At 40.3% G+C, this 22,852-nt stretch overlaps 1 protein-coding gene across 4 annotated transcripts in view; it reads left to right on the top strand.

The window, feature by feature from the left end:
- Nucleotides 1–22,852, top strand: part of MAGI2 (membrane associated guanylate kinase, WW and PDZ domain containing 2) — a 1,483,072-nt gene that overhangs the window by 1,316,952 nt on the left and 143,268 nt on the right. For all 4 annotated transcript variants that reach the window (XM_050782786.1, XM_050782785.1, XM_050782788.1 and 1 more), the window contains 2 exons: nucleotides 6,034–6,125; nucleotides 16,336–16,528. In XM_050782786.1, the coding sequence (XP_050638743.1) occupies nucleotides 6,034–6,125; nucleotides 16,336–16,528 (285 nt within the window). The remainder of the gene's footprint in view (nucleotides 1–6,033; nucleotides 6,126–16,335; nucleotides 16,529–22,852) is intronic.

The raw sequence follows: 22,852 nt of genomic DNA, 5'->3' as shown, positions 1-22,852 counted from the left end.
CTTACTGGTCACAAAAAAGCACATGTCTTAAAAATCTCAGATTCTGAATGTACTTCATTTAAAAACAGGAGAAGGAGAGTGGCCCAGTAGTTTAGATTACTTTGACATATATGCAAAGTAACAGTTTACCTTTTTAAAAAATTACCTTTTTAAAAAATACATTACTTAGAAGACAAAAGTTATAATATAGTTGGGGTATATTATGTTACTGTGCAATTCAGATTTTGAAGAAAAGAACCAATCCAAATAGTTGGTTGAATGTCCACACAAGTTATCAGAATATTCTGGAAAATCATGACTGCATTTAAAATAAATAGATCTTGCTTGGCGCTGTGGCTCATGCCTGTAATCCCAGCATTTGGGAAGCCAGGGTGGGAAAATAGCTTGAGCCGAGGAGTTCAAAACCAACCTAGACAAGATGGCAAGACCTCCATCTCTACAAAAAATTTAAAGAGTTAGCTGGGCGCTGTGGCGTGCCTGTAGTCCCAGCTACTTGGGAGACCGAGACAAGACAGGAAAATGGCTTGAATCCAGGAATCTGAGTAGTGAGCTGTGATCACACCACCACACTCTAGCTTGGGCAGCAAAGCAAGACCTCATCTCTAATAAAAAATACAAAAATGGCCGGGCACAGTGGCGCATGCCTATAATCCCAGCACTTTGGGAGGCCGAGTCTGGCAGATCACGAGGTCAACAGATCGAGACCATCCTGGCCAACATTTGGTGAATCCCCGTCTGTACTAAAAATACAAAAATTAGCCGGGCATGGTGACGGGCGCCTGTAGTCCCAGCTACTCGGGAGGCTGAGGCAGGAGAATCACTTGAACCTGGAAGGCGGAGGTTGCAGTGAGCCAAGATCACACCACTACACTCCAACCTGGTGACAGAGCGAGACTCCATCTCAAAAAAATAATAATAATAAGATAAAATAAGTAGATGCCGCATACTTTTTGTCACATTTATAAAATGTCTCATCAAATTATGTGTCATGATTTTGACTCAGATACATTTATCATAATTATAAGGTATATTATTAACTTTATCTGCATAAGATCCTTAGGTACAGAGGCAAAATTGATAATAGAAAGTTCTAAATAATATGTATTTGTGAAACTAAGTGATAACTCCATAGTGGAATAATGCTGTGGTGCATTGGGTCTAGGAGACTGGTGAGTATCTTAAGGCAATTAAATTCAGGAAATGTTTATTTAGCAACTCCTACGGACTGTGCATAATGGAACACTATAGACAACCAATGGTAATTATGCCATCAACTAAGGAGAATATTAGTGAGAAACAATGGAATCTATGGCCAGGAACTTTGAATGGGCAACTCCACCCAAAAATAAGAGAGCCAGGAAATGGGGTGTTACAGAAACGACTTAGGATCAAAAGAAATCTGAAGTCATAAACAGTGCATCAACAATATCAAATGAGGCACTGAAATCAATCAGTATGAGGAAAGAAAAAAAGGCCATTTAATTTGGTCATTAGCATGCATAGTGACCTTAAAAAGTGCAGTAGTGCTAAGAGAGAGCATAAACCAGACTGGCAGGAATGAATCAGAGGTAGAGTGAAGGCTCCACTAGAGACTACTTTTCCTAGAAAGAGATGGAAGGAGGGAGCAAAGTCATATTTAGGATGGAAAAAACCTGAGCTTATGTGAAGGCTGAGGAGAGAACCAAATAGAAACTGGAAAATGGCTTCTACTATGGCTAACACGTGCTTGGTCACATTCACATACCCACAGGGATAAAGCAAACAAGTAAAGAGAAGGGATGTTTTAAAGGATAGAGTATTAGCTGCTTACTAGGTAATGTTAGATTTGAGCAACAGAAACTATATAATTCCTGTTTAACTCATTCTATATCTGGAGTGCATAGAAATCCAGAAGTCAAGACCATGTTTAATAACCTTTTTTGATTCCTAGTATCTTCCTCGTGCTAACTTTCCTAAATCTCTTTACAAGGAAAAGCCAAAAAGAGTGATTCTCTTTCCAGCAGGAAAAATTGAATAAATGTATCCTCTGTGCCAAACTGTGATGATACGCTATGGTACTTATGTTTTAATTAAAACATGAAAGGGGATTCAAGTACCAAAATTTAATTGACGTGTTTACAGCAGCATCCCATGTGCCAAATTAATTCATAAAATTGTTGTTCTTTGCATTTTTGAAGATTGAATCCATTCATAAAATTAATCAGTTATGTTCAGTTACCCAGCCTTTTCCCTAACTGTGCACAAAGCTACGTAAAGCAAGACTAAGGAAACATACAGCATGTGAAGCCCCTGGAGTCTTCATGTGAAATAGAAATCAGCTTTTGAAATCTGCTTTTCTTTATTATGAGAGAGGTTGTCCTGATACCTGGATGTGCTCACCATTTGCTACTTTTTAAAGTTCGTTTTTGCAATATTGGTATGAGCCTAAAATAAACTAAGACTTGCAAATTTCATTTCAGTAACTTGCCACAGTGGTCATGTAAAATTCCATCTAGGAAGAGGATCATGAGATGCTTTGTTCCATAGTGCCTAAGGATCCGAGGACCCAACTTCTAAGAAGCAACACTAGCCACAGCTGGCCATTGAACACTAATATCCAAAGAATGCTTTGTCTCCTCTTAGTCCATTTCTTTACAACCACTGCCTCCTCTTGAGCTGCATTAAGTGAGACCTGAGAGTGTCCCTGACAGTTCTGCAAAAAGTGCTGAGGAAAAAGAAGATTTTTTTTAAAAAGAGCACAGAAAAAATAAACAAGGGAACAGAAGAGTAAAAGGGGCACAGTTGAACAACATGCAAAGCAACTCAGGTCCAAATAGGTATCTACCAGACACCCTCATCTAACAACCTCCCTGGTGCATAGTTTCTTGAAACAAGAGAAAGGAATAGTGATTGTTAACTCTGTTGCAGTGAGGTAAAGAGTTGGCCCTTGGATTTCTTCACTTGAAGTTCTTGCATTAATAAGGAAAGAGATAAAACATGATACAGTAATTGCAGTAATTGAAACATGTCATCCAGCCAGAAGAGCAGCTAGGGGAAACTCAGAAACATTACAATCTGCCTGGAGAGCTAACAAAGCGGGAAGGAAAAAGAATGATGTCTCCCAGCTTTGTACATATAATTTTAGTTATTTTGTAAAGCCAGACTCCAAGAAAACAAAGAAACCAAAGAAAAATTAGCTTTCTAAAATGTTATTTTCCCTAAAAAAAAAAAAAAAAAAAAAAAAACTGCTGCCTCAAGGCACAATCTATCATATGAACTTTTTTTCCAGTTAACCATTTCTCTAAAATGTCCAGACCCTGCAGCCTCTGAATCTGTGTTCAAAATTAACAAAGAAATAATAAATAAATCACGTTTGCCAACATTCTCTAAGGGGTCTCTCTTTGCCTCTCTCTACCTGCTCATGAACCATGAAGCTGGCCACCCCTGCTGGGAAGAATGGAAGAGTGTAGATGAAATAAATGGCTGGCACATACCACCCTATATTTGAAATCAGGGTGGGTCAGAGCAACAGGATCGTAATTGTCACCAAAATGTGCATAAAGAGCAGGAAGAGGAGAATGAATGCCTCGTTCGTGTCTCTGTTCTTCAGAGTTAAATAACATTTACTTGCTAAAAATCTAGATTTTTCTCCTAAAAAGAAGTCATGAGTTATTCATTAAAGAAAAGCCCTTTAATTCCTCCAGGAATCACAGATTCTCTGACAAAAGACAAACTTCTTGTGCCTTGACACCTCTGAAAGTTCCATTCCTGGGATTGTCCTAATTTCAGCATTTCTTTAGGGGAAAAGTTTTACTTAGCAAATAAGATGGATCACACAGTAAGGTTCTTGTAAAGCTCCTTGTGCAATATGGATGGGTGCTGAAGTCACTGGAAGAACAATTTCCCACTTAGCATACTCAGTGGTGATGCAAAAATGAGAAGAATACAGGAGATGAGAAGTTCCAGTTAAACATGCTGGCTCTATCATTTTAAGTGTCACAAATACAGCACCTTCTATTTGTATTTTTAATGTGTATGTGGTCTAGAGTTCCTCCAAGTTTAAAGTGACTTACAGAAGAGATTGCCATGAACAGTCATATTATCATCAACTTGTAGAAGTTTGAACAGTGATTGAGCAATATGCATCATCTCCCATTTCCCCTTGTCTTTCTCCTTCCCTTGGGGGGAGTACAGGTACCTGCTATGATTTTGTAGAGCTCTACTCCATCTGCCTCCAGACTCCCAAAGCCTTACCACACACCCCTATATGTGATTTCATATATGATATGGAGACTTCAGAAGAAACTGAGTTCAAAAGCCAATTGTGTCTCATAGAGTGTAAGGCAAAGTTTTCATCTTCCCTCTGCCACCACTCTATTTAATAGGAATGGAATTTTTAAAGTTCTCCCATCTTTAAAATATGATTGATTATATAATTTCTAAAGGATGTGGAGGTCTAATTGCTTATTCTTCTTGCAGAATTTCATATTATTCATTGAATGGAAAAGATCTTGGTCATGTGTGCATTTGGTCATAAAAGGGTGTGAATGCTCATTGAATCTTGTACAATGCATGCAAACATATGTACTTATGTGCCTGATTCACCTTTATGTAAGAGAGCACCAGACAAATAATTGGTATTTGCCCACATCTCAGAAGTGAATGATGCCTTTCATATGTCCCTGGGAATAGCCCAGGTTGTTGGGCACCAAGGCAAGCCTGTATAATTGTGCGTTGTACACTGTATCACTCCAGCAGTCCCACCTACTGCAGAACCTGGAAAATATCTGCCTGGCCAGCAGTGAAAGAGCCTCTCTACAACGAGTGCTACTATATAATCATGGGCTCAGACGTAGATTTTTGTCCCATGAGAATTCTCTGAAATCTCGTCTTAATATCTACAACTATCCTGTTTAAGCAAGGGGAATTTTACTTAATACCTGCTTCTACAGTTCTAATACCTCCTTTAAACCATTAAGGCCTAGAAATCGCTAAACATTTCTTAAGCAAGGGATGGCATAAAAAATAGTTCTTGAAACCGCTGATCATCTGCTGGCATCCCAGCAGTGGACACAAAAGTATGCACAGCTCAGTCACGACTGAAGTTTTTCCCCCTGACGAAGGTGCCAAGGGGCAAGGGGACGGGCTAAGCATAAATCAGATTCTGCTTAAAAAGTCAAAACATTTTTATATTTAATAGTTTTAGTTTATTCTAAGGCTGAAAAAAATGACATTCAGGAGAGTTTTTCAGCTTATTTTGAAATACATCTCTGTTCTTTCAGCTGACTTCAGAAAAGTATCTTCTTATTTATTTTGAGTACTCTCATGAAGTCCAAAGTCAATCTATGGCTTGCACATTCTAAAATGTTTCGAGGATAAAAGTCCATCTTAGACCCAGATGAATTTCTACCTGTAAGTTATAAAAACCCTAAAGGAGTTTGTCAGAAAATAAATGCTTCACTTGAACCCCAATACAAGAAAGTTTAAATTCTGTATCTTCTAATTTTTACAATTTTGAAAGAGACAACTTCTATTGGGCATACGTTTATACTACACACACACACACACACATACTCCTAAACTGGATGCATCATGTCATAAACAGATATTAATAAATTACTAGGCAGTGCTTTATTAGACAGTTCCAGGGTTTTGCCATCTGTTCTCTCTTACTTGCGTAATAATTGTTCTAATCAGAGTAAACATCCTGAAAGTGATAGTCAAGCTTCTTAAGGGCAATCCGAATGCTCTCAGGGAAATCAAGAATTATAAAGGCATCAATTTTCTTACTCAGAAAATTCGTGTATTCTTTCTGCTTCTGGTAATACCCCAGTAGTGCCCTTGGCTGGTCACTATTATTCCAGGGACTACCTAAATTTGGAATACCTACTTTTTTGCTACCATATTTTTTTGTATCCTCTGTGGTTTCCATTGACCCTAACAGCACTCTCATTAATCACATCCACAAAATTAATTTATCATTGGTATGTTCAGTTCCTCAGGGGCTGGGAAAGAGGCAGGATTCATTACTCATTGGGATCTCCTTTATGCCAGGTCCAGATTATAAGGAATTGGATGTTCACCTTCGGAGGATGGAGTCTGGATTTGGCTTCAGAATCCTCGGGGGAGATGAGCCTGGACAGCCTGTAAGTTGAATCTTCTTTATTTCCATGCTTGGGGCTGTATTGTATGAGTAAACACCAGGGAAAATAGTGTTTAGTGTGATATCTAAAAGGAAATGTTTTAGGACTCATAAAGAAGTTTAAGCTTTGGGTTTTTTTATTTTTTTCCTTGCTGTTGTCTTTAAAAAGATCTCACGACATGCAGGTATCTCCATGACAAATATCTCATTAGAAATCACATTCAATAGGGACATTGCTCTTTTTTAAAATGGATTGAATTCCTCTTGAATATTATCTAATTGCACTGAACCCCTGGTATCTTTGGGTAACAGTTCATGAGTAATGGTAACACCCAACTGGGAACAGCAGAATTATGTATGTTTTTAACCAAAACAGCAAAGGAGATAAAACACAGGGATAAACAGAAATAAAATCAAGCTCAGCACTGCAGAATCTCAGCCAGATTTGAATTAAGGGATTACCAGAAGATGTTCATAAAGTCAACTTCATTGGCATAATATATATTGGGAAATTTAGAAGGGCTTTGTAGAACGTGTGTGTGTGTGTGTGTGTGTGTGTGTGTGTATTCGGAGTAAAAACATAAAATACTAGTAGTCACTAATACACAGAAAACACAGCGAGGCTAGATTTATGAGCATAGGTTAAAATATCAGCTATAAAACACTCATTGTAAAAGATATATCTTAAATGGTACCCAATGTGACTAAGTCAGGTCCACGAAAGTTTTGAATAAGTGAAGGGCCTGAGCAGTGCAGTCAGCTATCTACATCCCATCTGGCTCTGGCACCTGAGCTCCATCCTAGCTCATGTAAGGGAGTTAAATTTTAAGCCTCAGCTTTCTCATCTGCAAGATGGGGATAACAGTAGTGCTCTATTATAGAGCAGCTTTAAGGATCAAAGGAGATTATATTTATATATATATGTATATGTAAAGGTCTTGGCATTATGTCTGGATCATATTAAGTGCTGAATAAATGTTTATCATTATCAACTTTGTTTCTCTGGTTACTAGATTCTCCCAGGAAATATACTCTCTCTGTCTCTCTCTCCATATGTGTGTGTATATATATATATGGTTTTTAAATATACTATATGTACTATAAATATTATATACGTGTGGTTTTCTTGAGACAGAGTCTCGCTCTGTCACCCAGGCTGGAGTGCAGTAGTGTGATCACAGCTCACTGCAGTCTCAACTTCCTGGGCTCAATCAATCCTCCCGCTCAGCCTCCTAAGTAGCTAGGACTATAGGCATGTGTCATCAGGCCTGGCCCCAGAAAATAAAATTTGAAATAAAAATAAAACCTGGTCAGAAATCTTCAGGAGAAAAAAGTTAATCTAGTAAATGAAAGGAATCTGAAACAGTTTAAACGGTCTCAGAGTAAAGTAGATTGTCCTGGGTGAAGAGTGGGCTCCTTCCCACAAGAGGTATTCAAGCAAGCAATGGCAACCTAGCAGGAGCTCCGAGGAGCTTCCTGTGCCCTGCGGGAGGAGTTGAACTGGATGATTGATGAGGTCCCTTTCTACAGAAAACTCCAGGAAGCCGAGCTTATACTCCAAGGATGAGGGCTCTCCAGGAAAAAAGACTTATTTCCGAATTCCTGGGGATGAAATTTGGCAACAGTCAACCAGAACGTCACTAACTCCCCAGCTGCCAAAGAAGACGTGAAGGTGCTTTTGCCAAGGAGGATTGGCCAGATTTTTCATAGTGCTTTGAGAGGAGGTAGAATGCTGAAGTAAAATACAGGGCTCGAGTAACTTCAGACTTAAATTTATTCAGAGACTAAATTAAGAATCTCATGTCACAGGAAAAAGGAACTCTTGGCTGTGTTTCACTCCCATCCACTGCTTTGTTTACTCTCCCCTATCTCCCACTGAGATTACCAGGGATCCTAGGCCACCAAGTCAGCCCTCCAGCCTTCCTGCCCTCTATAACTCACCTTGTTTTATAATAGAGAGAACTGAAAACATTCTCAAGTCCCTTCATATCTGTAAGCATTTAGCGCACTGATTTATGCTACAGAACCTCCTGACCTCCACAGCGTATTTATACAGCTTGGTGTCCTTCAGGATTGTTCATGTGTCTGCCTATTTTGTTTATTCAGCAGGATTTTAAATTTCTCCTAAGCAAGGACTTCGTCTTACCCTTTTTATCCAACATGAGTGCCCCATAATTGAAAAATGTGTCATTATCCAGAGTGAGCCACACTCGAGGTTAAGGTCACAGTCTTCAGACTGCCACCTCTGCCCAAGACTCCTGGCATCAGCTGAAATAAGTTTGCCAAGTGTCAGAGTCTAAGGAAACAGTCTCCATAGACCACCCCAACTTTAAACACTAGCTCTGAATCTGGGGGCCCCATCATGTAGTAGGTTCACCGTGCACTGGTTGCCAACTTGTGTGCGTCTGTTGAGACAGAACACCCACCCACACGCCAGGCTACATGAAGTAGATTTATCACTTACAGGGAGGCAGCGAGGGACAATAGAAGGCAAGGATTCAAGAAGAGCAAGTTCCCCGAGGCTCAGGAAAGCTGCCTAGGACAGACGGAGTCTCCACTCACACTTGCACCTCAGCTGAGGGGCCCCAAAAAGCAGCCCAGTGTGGGGTTTCTACCCTGGAGAAGCATATCACAGTGGACTCAAGCACTGAAGGACATCCTGTTTCTAGGGGGGACTGGAACAGAACGCAGGCTGTTCCAGCTAGCCCCTCTTTACCTCAAGATGTTGTGTTCCTAGCACCTTCTATAGTTACTCTTGAGAACTACAAGAGAAAATGGGGAAAAATTTGGGTGAGTCCAAGGCCACCCAGAGAACTGTCCTGTGCTCACAGCTTTCCTTGGGTCCGGTAATTCACTAGAATAACTCAGAACTCAAGAAAGTGCTGTATTTATGATTACTGTTTGATTGTAGTGAAAGCATAAAAATTAGAACCAGCCAAAAGAAGAGGTGCACAAGATAAAGTCTGGAAGGGTTCCAAATGTGACACTTCCATCACCCTTAGGGACATGGTACCCTCCAGCATTCATGCAGAGAAGATTGCCAGCCGGGGATGTTCACCCAAGCTTTGGTGTCCAGGATTTTTAGCCTAGTGTTTTGTTACATGGGCGTGATTGATTGAATCATTGCCCACAAGGATGACCTCAGTCTTGGGCCCCTTTCTTCCCCAGAGGCCAGGCTGATATCATGTGGCTCAAAGGCGCAACCCACTAATTACCTCACTGGTCTTTCTGGTATGGTCAGCTCCTACTCTAAGACTGTTGGTGTGGCTGGCCCCATCCTGAGTCATCTTAGCATAAACCATCAGGTATGGTCAAAGGGGCTCACCATGAATGACAAAGACGCTCCTAATTCCAAGAGTTTTGAGGTTTCCTTTCAGGAACCAGGGAGAATGGCCAGACTTCACTTTGGGCTGAGACCAAATTATTTATGGCAAAGCCATGTGCTTAAAAGATATCAAATGAATGAAACAAAATGAAACCATGCTCAAAATAAAATACAAATAAAATACAAATAAAATTAAGGCCATTTTTAGGCCGGGCGCGGTGGCTCACGCCTGTAATCCCAGCACTTTGGGAGGCCGAGACGGGTGGATCACGAGGTCAGGAGATCGAGACCATCCTGGCTAACACGGTGAAACCCCGTCTCTACTAAAAAATACAAAAAAAAAAAAAAAAACTAGCCGGGCGAGGTGGCGGGCGCCTATAGTCCCAGCTACTCGGGAGGCTGAGGCAGGAGAATGGCGTGAACCCGGGAGGCGGAGCTTGCAGTGAGCTGAGATCCGGCCACCGCACTCCAGCCTGGGTGACAGAGCAGACTCCGTCTCAAAAAAAAAAAAAAAAAAAAAATTAAGGCCATTTTTGTATCATTCTGTGGGACACTGAGCACTAGCTGAAATAAATACAGGGCATTTAAGGGTAAACCCATCTAGAATCCATTGCACTTATACTAACATAATACTTCAAACTTACCAACCTAAGGGGTTTCCACCAGAAAGATGAGCTCTCTGTTTGTTCCAGAATAGACTGACTCACATGCTTTTTTTCCCCCTTTTACTAATAATCTCTGAGCTCCTTGAAGGCAAGGACTGTAATTTAATGGTGTTTATGTCTTCCAAGCCTAGCCTGGTACAATAAGTATTTATTAAATGGAATCGAAGAGAGTATTTTTTTACCAAGTCCAAACTGTCACCTGAGCTTCTCAGAACAAGTAAGGATCTGGAGTTTATATTTTCTGAGGCCTCTAAATTCTATAGGCTCTGCAGAATTAAAGTGGCCTAGTCCTGGAAACAGAGATAGCATCCTGGCGGCCCTACAGCATGTTTTGTTTAGTCCCCCCAGTATTTTACAATTGTTGAGCATCAATTAATTTCACCTTTTGAAAAATGGATTTTCATCTTCTCTTGAAAATTAAATTTAGCAACATCGAGCTTGCCTTTCTCCATGACAACGACTGGCTGGAACTAAGTAATGGTTCCTTTTAGACTGAGCCTGGCTGCAGTTCCCAAAACTCCTGAATGCCTGTGTTACTCTTTAAAGCTACTATCTTTGTGATTCCCATCCCAGTACCCATCCCAGAGGACTGAATTAAAAGACATTGGAAAGATGAATATTTTATGCCAATGGAGCCTTCAACCAGGGCCAGATACTTTAAACACCTAACCTAAGCACTGAAAAGATTATCAGGTCTTTTCTCCCATTTATAAATACAAATAACATTAAACTATAAAATAAATACAAGGCAAAGCGACAAAGTTTCTGATTCTTTCTATGATACTTACTTTAATAGAGTCTTTACAAAATGAAATTCTGACTTTATTGGACCCCTTGGCTCATGCTTCGTCTGCTTTGGGGGTAAGCCAGCATCCTATTCTGTAGATATTATCTTCAACTGCTCCCCTCCTCCAAAATCAGAAGGGATTGCATGACTGAGTCATAGGGAGGGAATAGTCTTGGCTGACTCAAGAGGAGAGTGGTCTTGCTGGACTTTGCCTGGCACAGAAGCAATAGAATTGTTACCAGGATGGAAGACGTACTGTTCAAAATGAAGCTCAGATGGGTGAATGCAGCCATGGTTACCACCCAGCCTCAGGACATCTTTCTGCCTGGTTTGTACACAAGTTCCCAGGTTCCTATCACTTCTGAATATTGGCTTTGCATTCCTGAATCCTTTCTCCCCTCCAGTGCGCAGGCATCAAGTATTTATGATAAGCCGCCTCAGATTACATGGATTGCTGGTTATCCTATTGTGTTTACTTAGATTTATTCTGGTTTATTCCTTCATTTGAATGATTTAAGACATACTCATGCTGCAAGTTACAGTTTTGACATTTAAGCCATAATGTAGCAGCTTAAGTCTCTCCAAAGCAAACAAAGCCAAAAAATTAGTCCTGAAAACCAGAATATTGAATCTCAGAATGACCCTGTCCAGGAGAGTGAAACTGTAAAGATCTCCCATAAACCTTTCCTTCCAGCTTTTCTACATTCTAAGTCCAGAGATAACAAACAAAATGTGCTAGCCTCATTTAGTTGCTGGTGAGCTACAAAGGGAGAGGCGTGTAAGGTGATTTGGTCTCAACTAAAGGAGGTCTCATAAGTACATCAAATGGGTTTCTGCCTCCATATATACGAAATGGTATTGACATCCCAGGGTGCACATTAAACACAACAGCACGGCTTTCAGCAAATAATGAACAGCAGGACTCCCGCTCAGACAAAGCATATGGGCATTTTTCTTGCAAGAGGAAATACTTTTCACAGTTAAATAACAATAGAAATAGAAGTGAAAAGTTGCCAGAAAGGAACAAAAATGGGATTTCCAGCTGTGAGCTGAAAAGAGATGGAAAGGCATCAAGAGGGAGAGATCTGGAAAACACTGCACTGGAGAAAAGCCATTCAAAGACAGACAATGACAGACCTAGTCTTTGGCACAGGAGTCTGGTGCGCACTGGTTGGAAGAGTTTCAGAAGGAAAGAGCCTGAAATCTGCTCACCACAGTGACAAGTTGTCCCAGGCTGCAGATACTACAGAGCAGATCTCCTGGGCTTAGGCTAACATTGGGCAGTGCAGAAAAGAATTAAAGGTACTAAAAGGCCTGGAAAGGTGGTTTTGGGTTTCTTTGTGTCTTTCTTGGTTTTTTGGTTTGTTTTTTTTTCTTTTTAATGTGAGTTTCTCCCCTGACTTACTGGGATCGCAGCCACTTGAATGTGAATTGCTGTTATTTCACATCAAATGTTCTGTTTTGTTCTGTGCCCTCACAGCATGAGATAAAGTAGAATTGTTTTGTTTCTTTGGGGTTTTAGAGAAGGCGATTGAAAAGATAGGGCCACAGATCAGCTGTTCGTGGAGAAGTTCTTTCTTGCTCTGTTTTGCCACAAAGCTCTTCCTTCAGGGCCAAAGCAATGGGGAGAGGAGAGAAAAAAAAAAAAAAAAAACCCTCCTCCAAGAGGGCAGAGAAGAGAAAACTGAGTAGTGGAACTAAAGGGTCAGCTGAGGCTAAAGAGTCCCTCTGGGCTAGAGGGTGGTAATGAATGGGGCAAGGCTAGAGTTGGCTGGGAAGGCTCACTGGCCAGTGGGCCAGGGGTCAGCAAGACTAAAAGGATGTGACCTGGTAAGTAAGGGATCCTGATCCAAGCACCAATGGTAAGGGGAATAGGTGCCTTAGCAGAACTAGAAAGCAGCTACTGTGATGGGTCAGGGAGCGCAGGTCTTGTGCTCAGCCAACTTGGGACGTGATCAGTGAGACCACAGATCCTGTGGCTATTGGGAAGTGAGAAGAATCAGAGCCTTGCTATCAAAGGGTGACTGATCTATGGACCAGCAGCATTCAACTCCTGGGAGCTTGTTAAACCTGCAGAATCTCAGGCCCCTCCCAGACCTGCAGCCTCAGACTCTCATGGGGTGCGTCCAGAACTGTTTTAATAAGCTCACCCAATGATTCCTATGCATCCAAAAGTTTGAGAACTGCTGACTTAAAGGGTCAGATATCCTGAGGCATGTTCGCAAGAGCTTACGCAAACATAAGAATGTATGCACTGGGAAACCAATATGAGTTACAGTGCAAGACAGAATCCTAGATTATCCAGTCCCTACGGTGGCAAAGGGGAAATAATAGAATGTGTCAAGTGGACAAATCATATTGGAAGTAAACGACAAAAAGTTGGGTTTTTCTCTGGAATAGAGAGAGACATCGAGCTATCTCTGTGTCAGCAGTGAAATATAATGCACAAAGGTGCCAAATGCCAAAGGCTAAGGTGCACAGCGGCAGGAGAGCTGGAAGCAACGATGGTGCAAGTGGTCAGCCTCTGCCCAGCAAAGGCTGCAGTGCCTGATGGATGGAGCAAATGTAACTGTACAATACCGCTAATGAGCAGGTACCACGAGCACCCCCACAGCACACCATGCTCAGCTCAATTCAAGTTTATTTAACAGTATGGCAACCTTTTTTTGAAACACAGTTAAGGTTATGTTATATAATGTAACTATATAATAATATACATACAATAATTATGTAAAACTATATAATTTATACTTGCGTTATATTGAATATGCTATTTATTAGATAGTCAATTGAAGGGGTAATGGAATATACTGCCTCTTTAGAAATAAATATATAAGAGGCCTATTCTAACCAACTCTAGCACTACTGTGGCCACATGACTGACACCACTCCCAACCACTGTATTTTTTCCACAGTAATCCTTTCTGGCATCCTATATAATTTACACATTTATTACATTTATGATTGTCTGACCACTAGAATGGAAGCTCTGTAGGGTAGTGATTTTTGTTTATTGTTCACTGATGAATTTCTAGCACCTAAAAGTATCCTGGGCTCAATGAATATTTGTTGAATAAATTAATTAATAAGGGGAGTACTTCATATCACAGCAATATAGTAGAAAAGCAGATCTTTTACTGGGCTCTTTTTTTCAATAAATGATATTGAACTGCTGGCACACACTGTAATGTCGAGAGTGTCTGTAAATGTTGCTGTATATCTTGCTGTTCTCCTACAGCAAGAGAGGAACTTTCTGATATGAAATTTCATCTTTACTATTTTTGTATAGGGCCCAATAGCAGCTATGGCTCTCTCAGTTGTAACCACTATTTTGTGTTTTACTTTCATCAGTCAGAATCAGAACTATACCTTAAAGTTGATAATTAACCAGCCAAGAAGTTCACAAGCCATTTTTTTCCTCTATAACTAGCTGTAAACTCTCACTAAAGTGTATAGGAAAGCTAAAGGTTGAAGCATTTTCTTTGGGCCAAACCAACTAAATGCACCTTTTCATGGGGCAGTGGAGAAACATTTATTTTAACTGGCTTTTGCACAAAGCACTTACCAAATCTTTGAAGTGCTCCATAGCGGGTTGAGCCTTTTGAAGAATAGATTGGAACATCTTTATAAAGAAACTCATAAATTCAGGTTGGCATGACAAGAAGGGAAAGTGGAGAATGTCAGGGCATACCCAACTTCCGGACTGTGGGTTGCAGGGAAAGAACTGCACTGTGCAGCCAGTCTAAGGAAGGAGATGTCAGGCCTGTCCTGTGACAGCAATCATGAATCATTTGTCAGAACACTTAATATTCCACACGGAAGCAAATCTATTTCTCACCCTACCTCACTCCCCAGGAATAAGGGGAAAGCAGAAGTCATGTGGGAAATTTTCATTCCTGTGTAGAAAGAGAGCTATTCCATGGACTAAGGCTGTGACGCCCTTCAGACTATAACTTTGCACATACTTGAGAAGTCCTGGGCATTCAGCTCTGGCTGTCATGTTAACAGGCCACTCTGAGCAGTGAGACTAAGTACAAAGGAATGGTTCTGCTGCCAAGCCTGAAGACATGCAAGCCCAAAGGTCATGATGGAGCAACTCTGCAAATTAGCTGGAATTCACAGATAGGGGATTTGAAAGAAATGATTATGCCTGAAGGAAATCAATCTGGGAGCAAGGGATTTAAAATAAAACTTAGCCTCTGTAGTATCATCAGGCTAATGGTAACCACTGCCATCAGCTGCTGTGTGGCTAAGCCACTGGCAAAAGAAAAGGGGGACCTATTGGTCATGAGTTTGAAAAATTGTTTATAGGTTAAACAGCAAAGTTAAAATATTTAATACTATTTTCTTTCCTCTGAGAAAGAAAAAAGCCCTGCTAATTGACACTAAACTGAGTGCCTCTAATGGGACACGGGGAACCTTATGGGTTGCCTTTCATCACAGTCCCTGGTTCAGGGAATTATAAAAACAACCACATTTCCCAGATGGGTACCTCCTCACTTCCTGGCACAGTAGCCGCCTAAACAGCAGAAGCACTTCAGGGAACAGGCAGAACTGGGAATGTCCTTTGCGTAGAGGACAGTGCTCCGAGAAGGTATTCAAAAGAATGGAGCAAAAATCTGGAGAAGGTCTGAGATTTTTTTGAGTAAGTCAGCTGGCCGGAAAAAGCCAACTATGAGTTTGCTTTGTTTTGTTTTATTTTCTCCTTACCCTCTAGCTTTTCAAAGCAAAGAAAAAGAAAACTTTCCATCTTTATCAGAATTTAACAATGTGCAACAGCTAGTTTGCCCTTGACTCTTTTTGATCCCTTGTTAAGTGCCATGAAAAAAGTTAAATGCTTCACATGAGTTATTTCATCCAAATCTCCCAAGAACTCCATGAAGTAGGTCTGATTTTTATTTTTCTTATTTTGCAAGTGAAGAAACTGAGGCCCACAGAGTTTAAGAAGCTTTATCTAAGACCACACAAATGTGAAACGGAGCCCGAATTCAATCCTCACCTTGTTTCAGCCAATTAGCATCAGATTATTTGGGATTAGAATTTTCCATAAGGGTATTCGTCATTTATGATGAGCCAGAAAGCAGGTGTCCCCAAAACTTCATGGCAGTCAGCAGCATGTTCAAAATATTTATCTCTAGCACTAAACAACTTGACAGAGTTGGAAGGGCATCTTTCCAATGTCTCATTTTTTACTTTACAAGTGCATGCTCAGATTTGAGGGCAAGGGATGGAATGTGAGAATCACATCTTCCACAAGTTATATAACTGTATATAAAAGGGAAAAAGATGGCGTGAACTCAGATGGCGTAGCTTGCAGTGAGCCGAGATTGGGCCACTGTACTCCAGCCTGGGTGACAGAGTGAGATTCCGTCTCAAAAAAAAAAAGAAAAAGAAGGTTTGAAATGTGAATGTCCTTTCCTTCTCACTGCTTCTCTAGATTTTGATTGGAGCCGTCATTGCCATGGGCTCAGCCGACAGAGATGGCCGCCTTCACCCAGGAGATGAGCTTGTGTATGTTGATGGGATTCCAGTAGCCGGCAAAACCCACCGCTATGTCATCGACCTCATGCACCACGCAGCCCGCAATGGGCAGGTCAACCTCACTGTGAGAAGAAAGGTGCTATGTGGAGGTATGTACCTGGAGCCTGCTGCAGGAATCGAGAGAGGTGGTAAGATGTTTTTGTGAGACACGGTAAGGCCACATGAAACAAAATATTAAATCAACATTTCTACATTATATGAGGAAGGAAACAACCTAGATATTCCAAAAGTAATGATGACTTTGAAAGTGCTGATTTTCACCCCACTGGACAAAAATCCAGTCTTTGAGGCCTGTATTTTAAATGTATTCATTAAAAATTTCTAGAATAGCCTGGGGCTAATTTAAGGTAGGTATGCTCTCTGCTTTCTGGTAGTTGCTAGTTCTAAGAAGAACAAGATAGTAACAGAAAATATGCCATTTGAAAATGTGTTTGCAAACCAAGAGTCACAGCATTTTGATGCCATAATGAGGCAACCAGGATGGAAAATTAGCTTTCATTGTAGAGCCTGATAAAATGTAACAGTAAAGCTGTTGCTCTGATATAGAAAAAACGCAGCTGTACCTCACTCCAAGAAAACACAATTCATATAGTTCCAAACTTATGAAACAGATAAATTAGAAATAATTATTCCCTTTACAACCATTTTCTCAGCTTCATAAAGGAATCCACCAAAGACATACTTTTCAAAGTCAGCCCTTGTATTTATAGTATGATTCCACTTATCTCTCTTTACCGTATCAACCCTACAAAAAATTGTTTATATTTTTAAGGAATATGTCAGTTACAAGCATCACACTGTTTTTTTAGGATCTGAGCATTCAATAGCATTAGGATTGTATTATCTCCCCTCAAAACCACCCAGCCTTTGTTCTGTGAATCACAGAGGCAGCAACTCCAATGATGTTCAGCTGTCACCTTCTGCCCCAGCACCCCGCTGGCTTCTCTGCTCCACCCCTTGACAGCCCTCATACAGAATCATCAATACTAGAAGTAGGAAGGACCTTAGCTATGTGAGCTTCCTCTTGTTACAGATGAGGAAACTGAGGCCCAGAGGTTTGATAGCTTGCCCAGCAGTCCGCAGTGAATCGGTGACAATGCAGAGAGGGGCTCTTCTCTCTAAGGCCAGTGTTTATCTCTTTATGTTACTTTGTCCCCTACACTATTCTACCACAATCCTCTCCCCTAGTGAATTAGAAGGTGTTAGAACTTAGCAAATGTCACTCCGTAATGCAGGGAGTCTTCCCATATGTGCTGTTATACCAGTTGCATTCCAGAAGAGGACCACAGGCTAATGACAGACTGTGAATGACTAGTAGGGAGGATAAGGCATATTCATGTGATGAAAAATCCTTTTCTTTCTAAGTCCCCCTAGAAACTAGACCATGAGCGAGGGCGGTCATTTAAAAGGGCAAGTCAAAAGAATTGTCAGCCCTCCCCAGTAGAGACTGCTATATATCTTGTATCTTATAGAGGTTTTGCTAAGAGGTGCCATTTGTCTTCAGAAATTCATGGCATGTCACTTGACCCAAAGAAGTAAAGCATCTTAAATTATGCTTTATCCTTGGGCTAGATGCCAAGAGGAAGACAGTGCTTGCTTGGTTAACATTTAACTGTCTCTCTCCCTGCAGAGTAAGTTTTAATAAAAAGTTTGCTGTGCTATATGTTCTATAACCTAAAGATAAATTAAAAAGATACCTGATTTACAAGGAAATATACCGCAAAGTGCAAAACCAATGTACCAACATAATTTCATGCTCCCCTTGCCACCAACTGATTATTGCAAATTAAATTTTCTTTTAATCAACCCAAGCTGTTGAAGTGTGTACCAAATGCTGCAAAAATGTACTCCTGCAATTTGTGGATCATGTGACTTCCGTAAAGATGGTCTTTGCTGCAGCTCTTACCAACTTTACTCAGTTAGGCTTTTGAGTGCATTTCAAGTGCATTTGATTTTTGAAAATGTTCTGCTGCAGATTGCTCGTTCACACCAGGAGAGTTTCCAAGTTAATTCAGCCCACTCTTCCTTGAAAGCTTCATCAGTATTGAAAATATTAAGTTCAGCAAAGGATACTTTGATAGCAAAGTAACGCCTTGAAATAGGATGGAAAAGATTTAAAAAACGGGCATGGAAAGGTGACCTTTCTTCATAGCTGCCATTTCTTCAAAGTGAGAAGGAACAACTACAAATGAATATGACAATGGAGATGCCTTTTCAAGGACTGTTGTTGTCATTGTTTTGTTATTATTATGCTTTCCTAACCAAAGGCAAGTGGGAGGTGCAAGCCTGGCTTAGGAGCGGATGGTTCGAAGCTGAGGGGAAGTGAGCAATTAGCTAAGGAAGAGATAGGAGCAGGAAGAGGAGCAGCATTGCCACCCCCTTGCACAAAGGAGCAGCGCTGTGGGGAAAGGGCTAGGAAGAAGCAAGGTCATAAGGATGACATGCTTCCACCTTCCCCTTGCCTCAGCTTGTACAAATGCCCACCCCACCTCAGAAGACAGAGGGCACTGGCTTCTTAATTGATGCTCAAGAGAGATAACACATTCATTATGAGAGATACAGAAAGATTAGTTAAATGCTGAGCAAAAATTGAGATCACACAAAAACTTGCCACAAATATTAAGTTACATACTAAGGATAGAAAGGCAAAAAAAAAAATTTTTTTTTGAGAAAGGGTCTCACTCTGTCACCCAGGCTGGAGTGCAGTGATACAATCACGGTTCACAGCAGCCTCAACCTCCCAGGCTCAAGTGATCCTTCTGCCTCAGCCTCCCAAATAGCAGGGACTATAGGAATGCGCCACCATACCCAGATAATTTTTGTGTTTTTTTGTAGAATAAATACAAAATTTTTTGTATTTGGGCTCTCGCTATGTTGCCCAGGCTGGTCTCAAACACCTGGGCTCAGGTGATCACCCGCCATAGCCTGCCAAAGTGCTGCTATAGGTGTGAGACACCATGCCTAGCCTAGAAAGCCAGAATTTTCAATCAGAAGATAAACTAGCTTCTCAAAAGTGAGAAGTTGTTGAGTAAAGGAAGAAGGTATCAAGTAGTGCTTCCAATTTTTCTTTTATTCATTTATTTTTATTTTATTGTTTCAACAGGCAACTATGGATAATAGATTGCCTCTGGTTTTATTTCCCAAACAGTAATAGCCCACACTTTCACCTTGCGTTAGTTTTGAGAGAAGATGCCTTATCCATGCCTCCAGCTCCAGGATTTGGTTGGTTTTTTTTCCCAAGGATATTAGAAGAGTGGCTTTAATTATTACACTGAAAAGCATAAATATTTTTATGTTTAGCAGATCAGCTTTGAGACATTCAACCCAATGGCACATTATTTTGGATGCACACCATGTCTCTGAGGAATTTCCTAAAGTGTAAATCTAGAATTGATGTGAAAGAACGTTTTATGACTTCAGAAAAACATGTTAGAGTCGGTCTTAAAACTATCAGCATCTTTTCTTTAACACCTAAGGGAAAGTCTAACTCTTGACCTAATGCCAAGAAAGGGGAGGTTATCTTGGCAGACGGGTGAAAAGTTTAGCCAGTATTGAAGGTGCCAGTACATTCCCTGATCCTGGTGACTACACTTTTTGCCAATTCTAAATGCATTCCCTTGTTGTTTGTCTGCAACCATGTCACCCATTTACATAAGCTGTCTGCCTTGATGAGTATAAACTGGGGAATGTCTGCACAAATGCCTGTAGGCAGGCCAGCCCCTATCATTTTCAGGGTCACAGCCTGTGGGCTGCTGCTGCCCCATGAGGACCACGAGGGACCTGGTACACATGCATGTGGATATCACAGCCCATATGACCAAGCTCTGTCCATACATATACCCCATTGCCTCGGCTGTGCTTCAAGGCAAAATATGCCTGTCTGCAATGCTGTCATCCTTCCAGGGACAGTCCTGAGAAGAGACCCAGGCACACCGTGGAAGCAGGCAAGGTCTATATGGTTACAGAATTCACAAGGTCGGGAGATCAAGACCAGCCTGGCTAATACGGTGAAACCCCGTCTCTACTAAAAATACAAAACAAATTAGCTGGGTGTGGTGGCGGGCACCTGTAATCCCAGCTACTCTGGAGGCTGACCAGGAGAATGGCATGAATCCAGGAGGCAGAGCTTGCAGTGAGCCGAGATCACGCCACTGCACTCTAGCCTAGGCGACAGAGCGAGACTCCATCTCAAAAAAAAAAAAAAAAAAAAAAAAAAAAAAACTAATTATTTGACTTGAGTAGATACTAAGCGACTGAATTCTATGCAGCCACTTGTGTATGAGCTAGATGAATGAGTCAGGGATCCTGGAAATTAGTGTTTTCTTTAAAAAAATTATATAATATATGATATTTAGTCACTTTATGATGTTTTACTATATTATTATAAAACAAGGCTGTTAATGCCCTGCAGTAGGAAGGACTGTTGGAAAGAAGACAGTCTCACTTGGGTCCAGAGCCAGATGAGTAGAAAAATGATGTGGGGTGAGTCCCTGAAAGACAATCATGTGACCAGTTTTCAAGTGTCAAGGGCCCAGAACAAGCCCAGGAAGAACTTCGAAGTCTTCTTAACTTCCTGATTTTAAATATGCTCTTTCGGCTAAAGATAAAGAACTTTGTTCTGGAAGTTGAAAGAGAAGTGCAAAGGCAATAGAAAAATATCCTATTAATGTATATGACTCTTTCACGTACCCCGGGAATCCTCAAATTGACTTAGTCAATGATTTTCTCTCTCTCCAGAACCTGTAACGTTGCCACTCCCAGTCATTTACTGCAAAGACAGATAATTCTTCTTTGTTGCTGACTTACTGACAACCAGAGCTCTCAACCTCCTAAAATATGACAGCCAGAAAATAAGATCTCTCTTGTCACTGCCTATGACGTTTAGTTGCTGATTTGGTCCAATAACTCGAGGAGATTTTCAATTTAATGTAGCAGCATAATAATTGTTTGTTTTTCTTCTTCCTGGCTATCTCCAATCACTTTATTTCCAACTTGTACAAGGACTGATAAAGGACATGTGATGTACCAAGACAATAACAACTTGTCTTTGGATGATGTGTTCCAGCAGGGAGGATACAATTTACAAGCGAAGTTTTAAATTCTGTTTGAACAGAAAGAAAGGCTTTGACATTGACATCCTGTTCTCTTATGACCTCGGTACATTTCTGACAAAAAAGCATCCATTTTTTTCTTTTACTTAAATGTGATTAATTAGATCTTAAAGAAAAATAAAATTTACCAAGTATTAACAAGCAACAGCCTGGGTCTCATTCATTCCCTAATTACAAACAAGAAATGAGTACATTTTGGTTAGGCCATTTTTAAAATCTAAGTATATAAACAAATGAAGCTTTTTTTTTTTTTTTTTTTAAGGTATCGGTGTAACAAAACATCTCTTGCAGTCTTTGTTTTTTTTCCCTGACATTTTCATTTCAAAATGGAATTGTAGCTTGTAAGGTTAACAGCCTTCATTGGAACTTTTGATAATTATTTTTAACTTGCCATATGGGACACCTTCCAGAGTTCTAAATAGGATACTATACCTAGGGACCCAAAATGGAATAATTAATGGTGATTGTTTCCCTCTTACTATTCCTCTGTTCCATAAACATCTTTTGAGTACCCTAATCAAATTTTAAGATGGGAATGAAACCAGCCCTATTTCTAATTACATTATTCTAGGTGCCCACTTTGGTTCTCTTCATCAGAGTGCCAATACCTAGGTATTAAATTAAAATGATGAAATTCTTTCTGAATGACAGATAAACTTTCATTTCAAAAACTAGCTTCTTTTGACTGGCAGCTTTCTATCATTTCTCCATGTAAATATGCTGGCTTTCTCATAAAAGTATTGGTTTGGTTTATCTGGTTGATAATAGAGTATATTTTATATTAAGATGGACTGTAAAAATGGAAAAGACCTTCAACAGCTCCTTAGAGATTCAAACTTCATAATTTCAGAGCCTGAAATTAGATTTGATCCTACAGTGAGCAAACTATTTTTTAAATGAAAATCTCAACTTAATGTATTCTTTTAAATCACTTCATTGTGATATGGCTGATATACAAAAAGCTGTGCAAACTACTTTTAAGAAGTATATTTTCCACATTCATGAAGTAAATCAATATTTCTAGGCTAGCAGAATATTATAAAGCATAACTATAGCTCTTTAGAAAAATGCATGATAGTTAACTTTACAGCACAGGGATGACCCCTGTGCTGTAAGCCCTCCTTATAATACATCTACAGCAGCATTTCTCAAAGTGTAGCCTTGAAACTTGATGCAGATTCTTGTGCCCAGACCTACTGAAAAAACATTCCGTGGGTGGCCCGTGAAGATGTACTTTTTTTACAATTTATTTAAGTGATTCTTATGCACCATATAGTTTAAGATTCTACTTGTTTTCTGACC

The sequence above is a fragment of the Macaca thibetana genome, chromosome 3 (assembly GCF_024542745.1).
Source record: "Macaca thibetana thibetana isolate TM-01 chromosome 3, ASM2454274v1, whole genome shotgun sequence".
Classification (NCBI taxonomy): domain Eukaryota; kingdom Metazoa; phylum Chordata; class Mammalia; order Primates; family Cercopithecidae; genus Macaca; species Macaca thibetana.
Note: the sequence above shows the minus strand (reverse complement) of the source record. Positions and strands in the feature narration are given on the sequence as shown.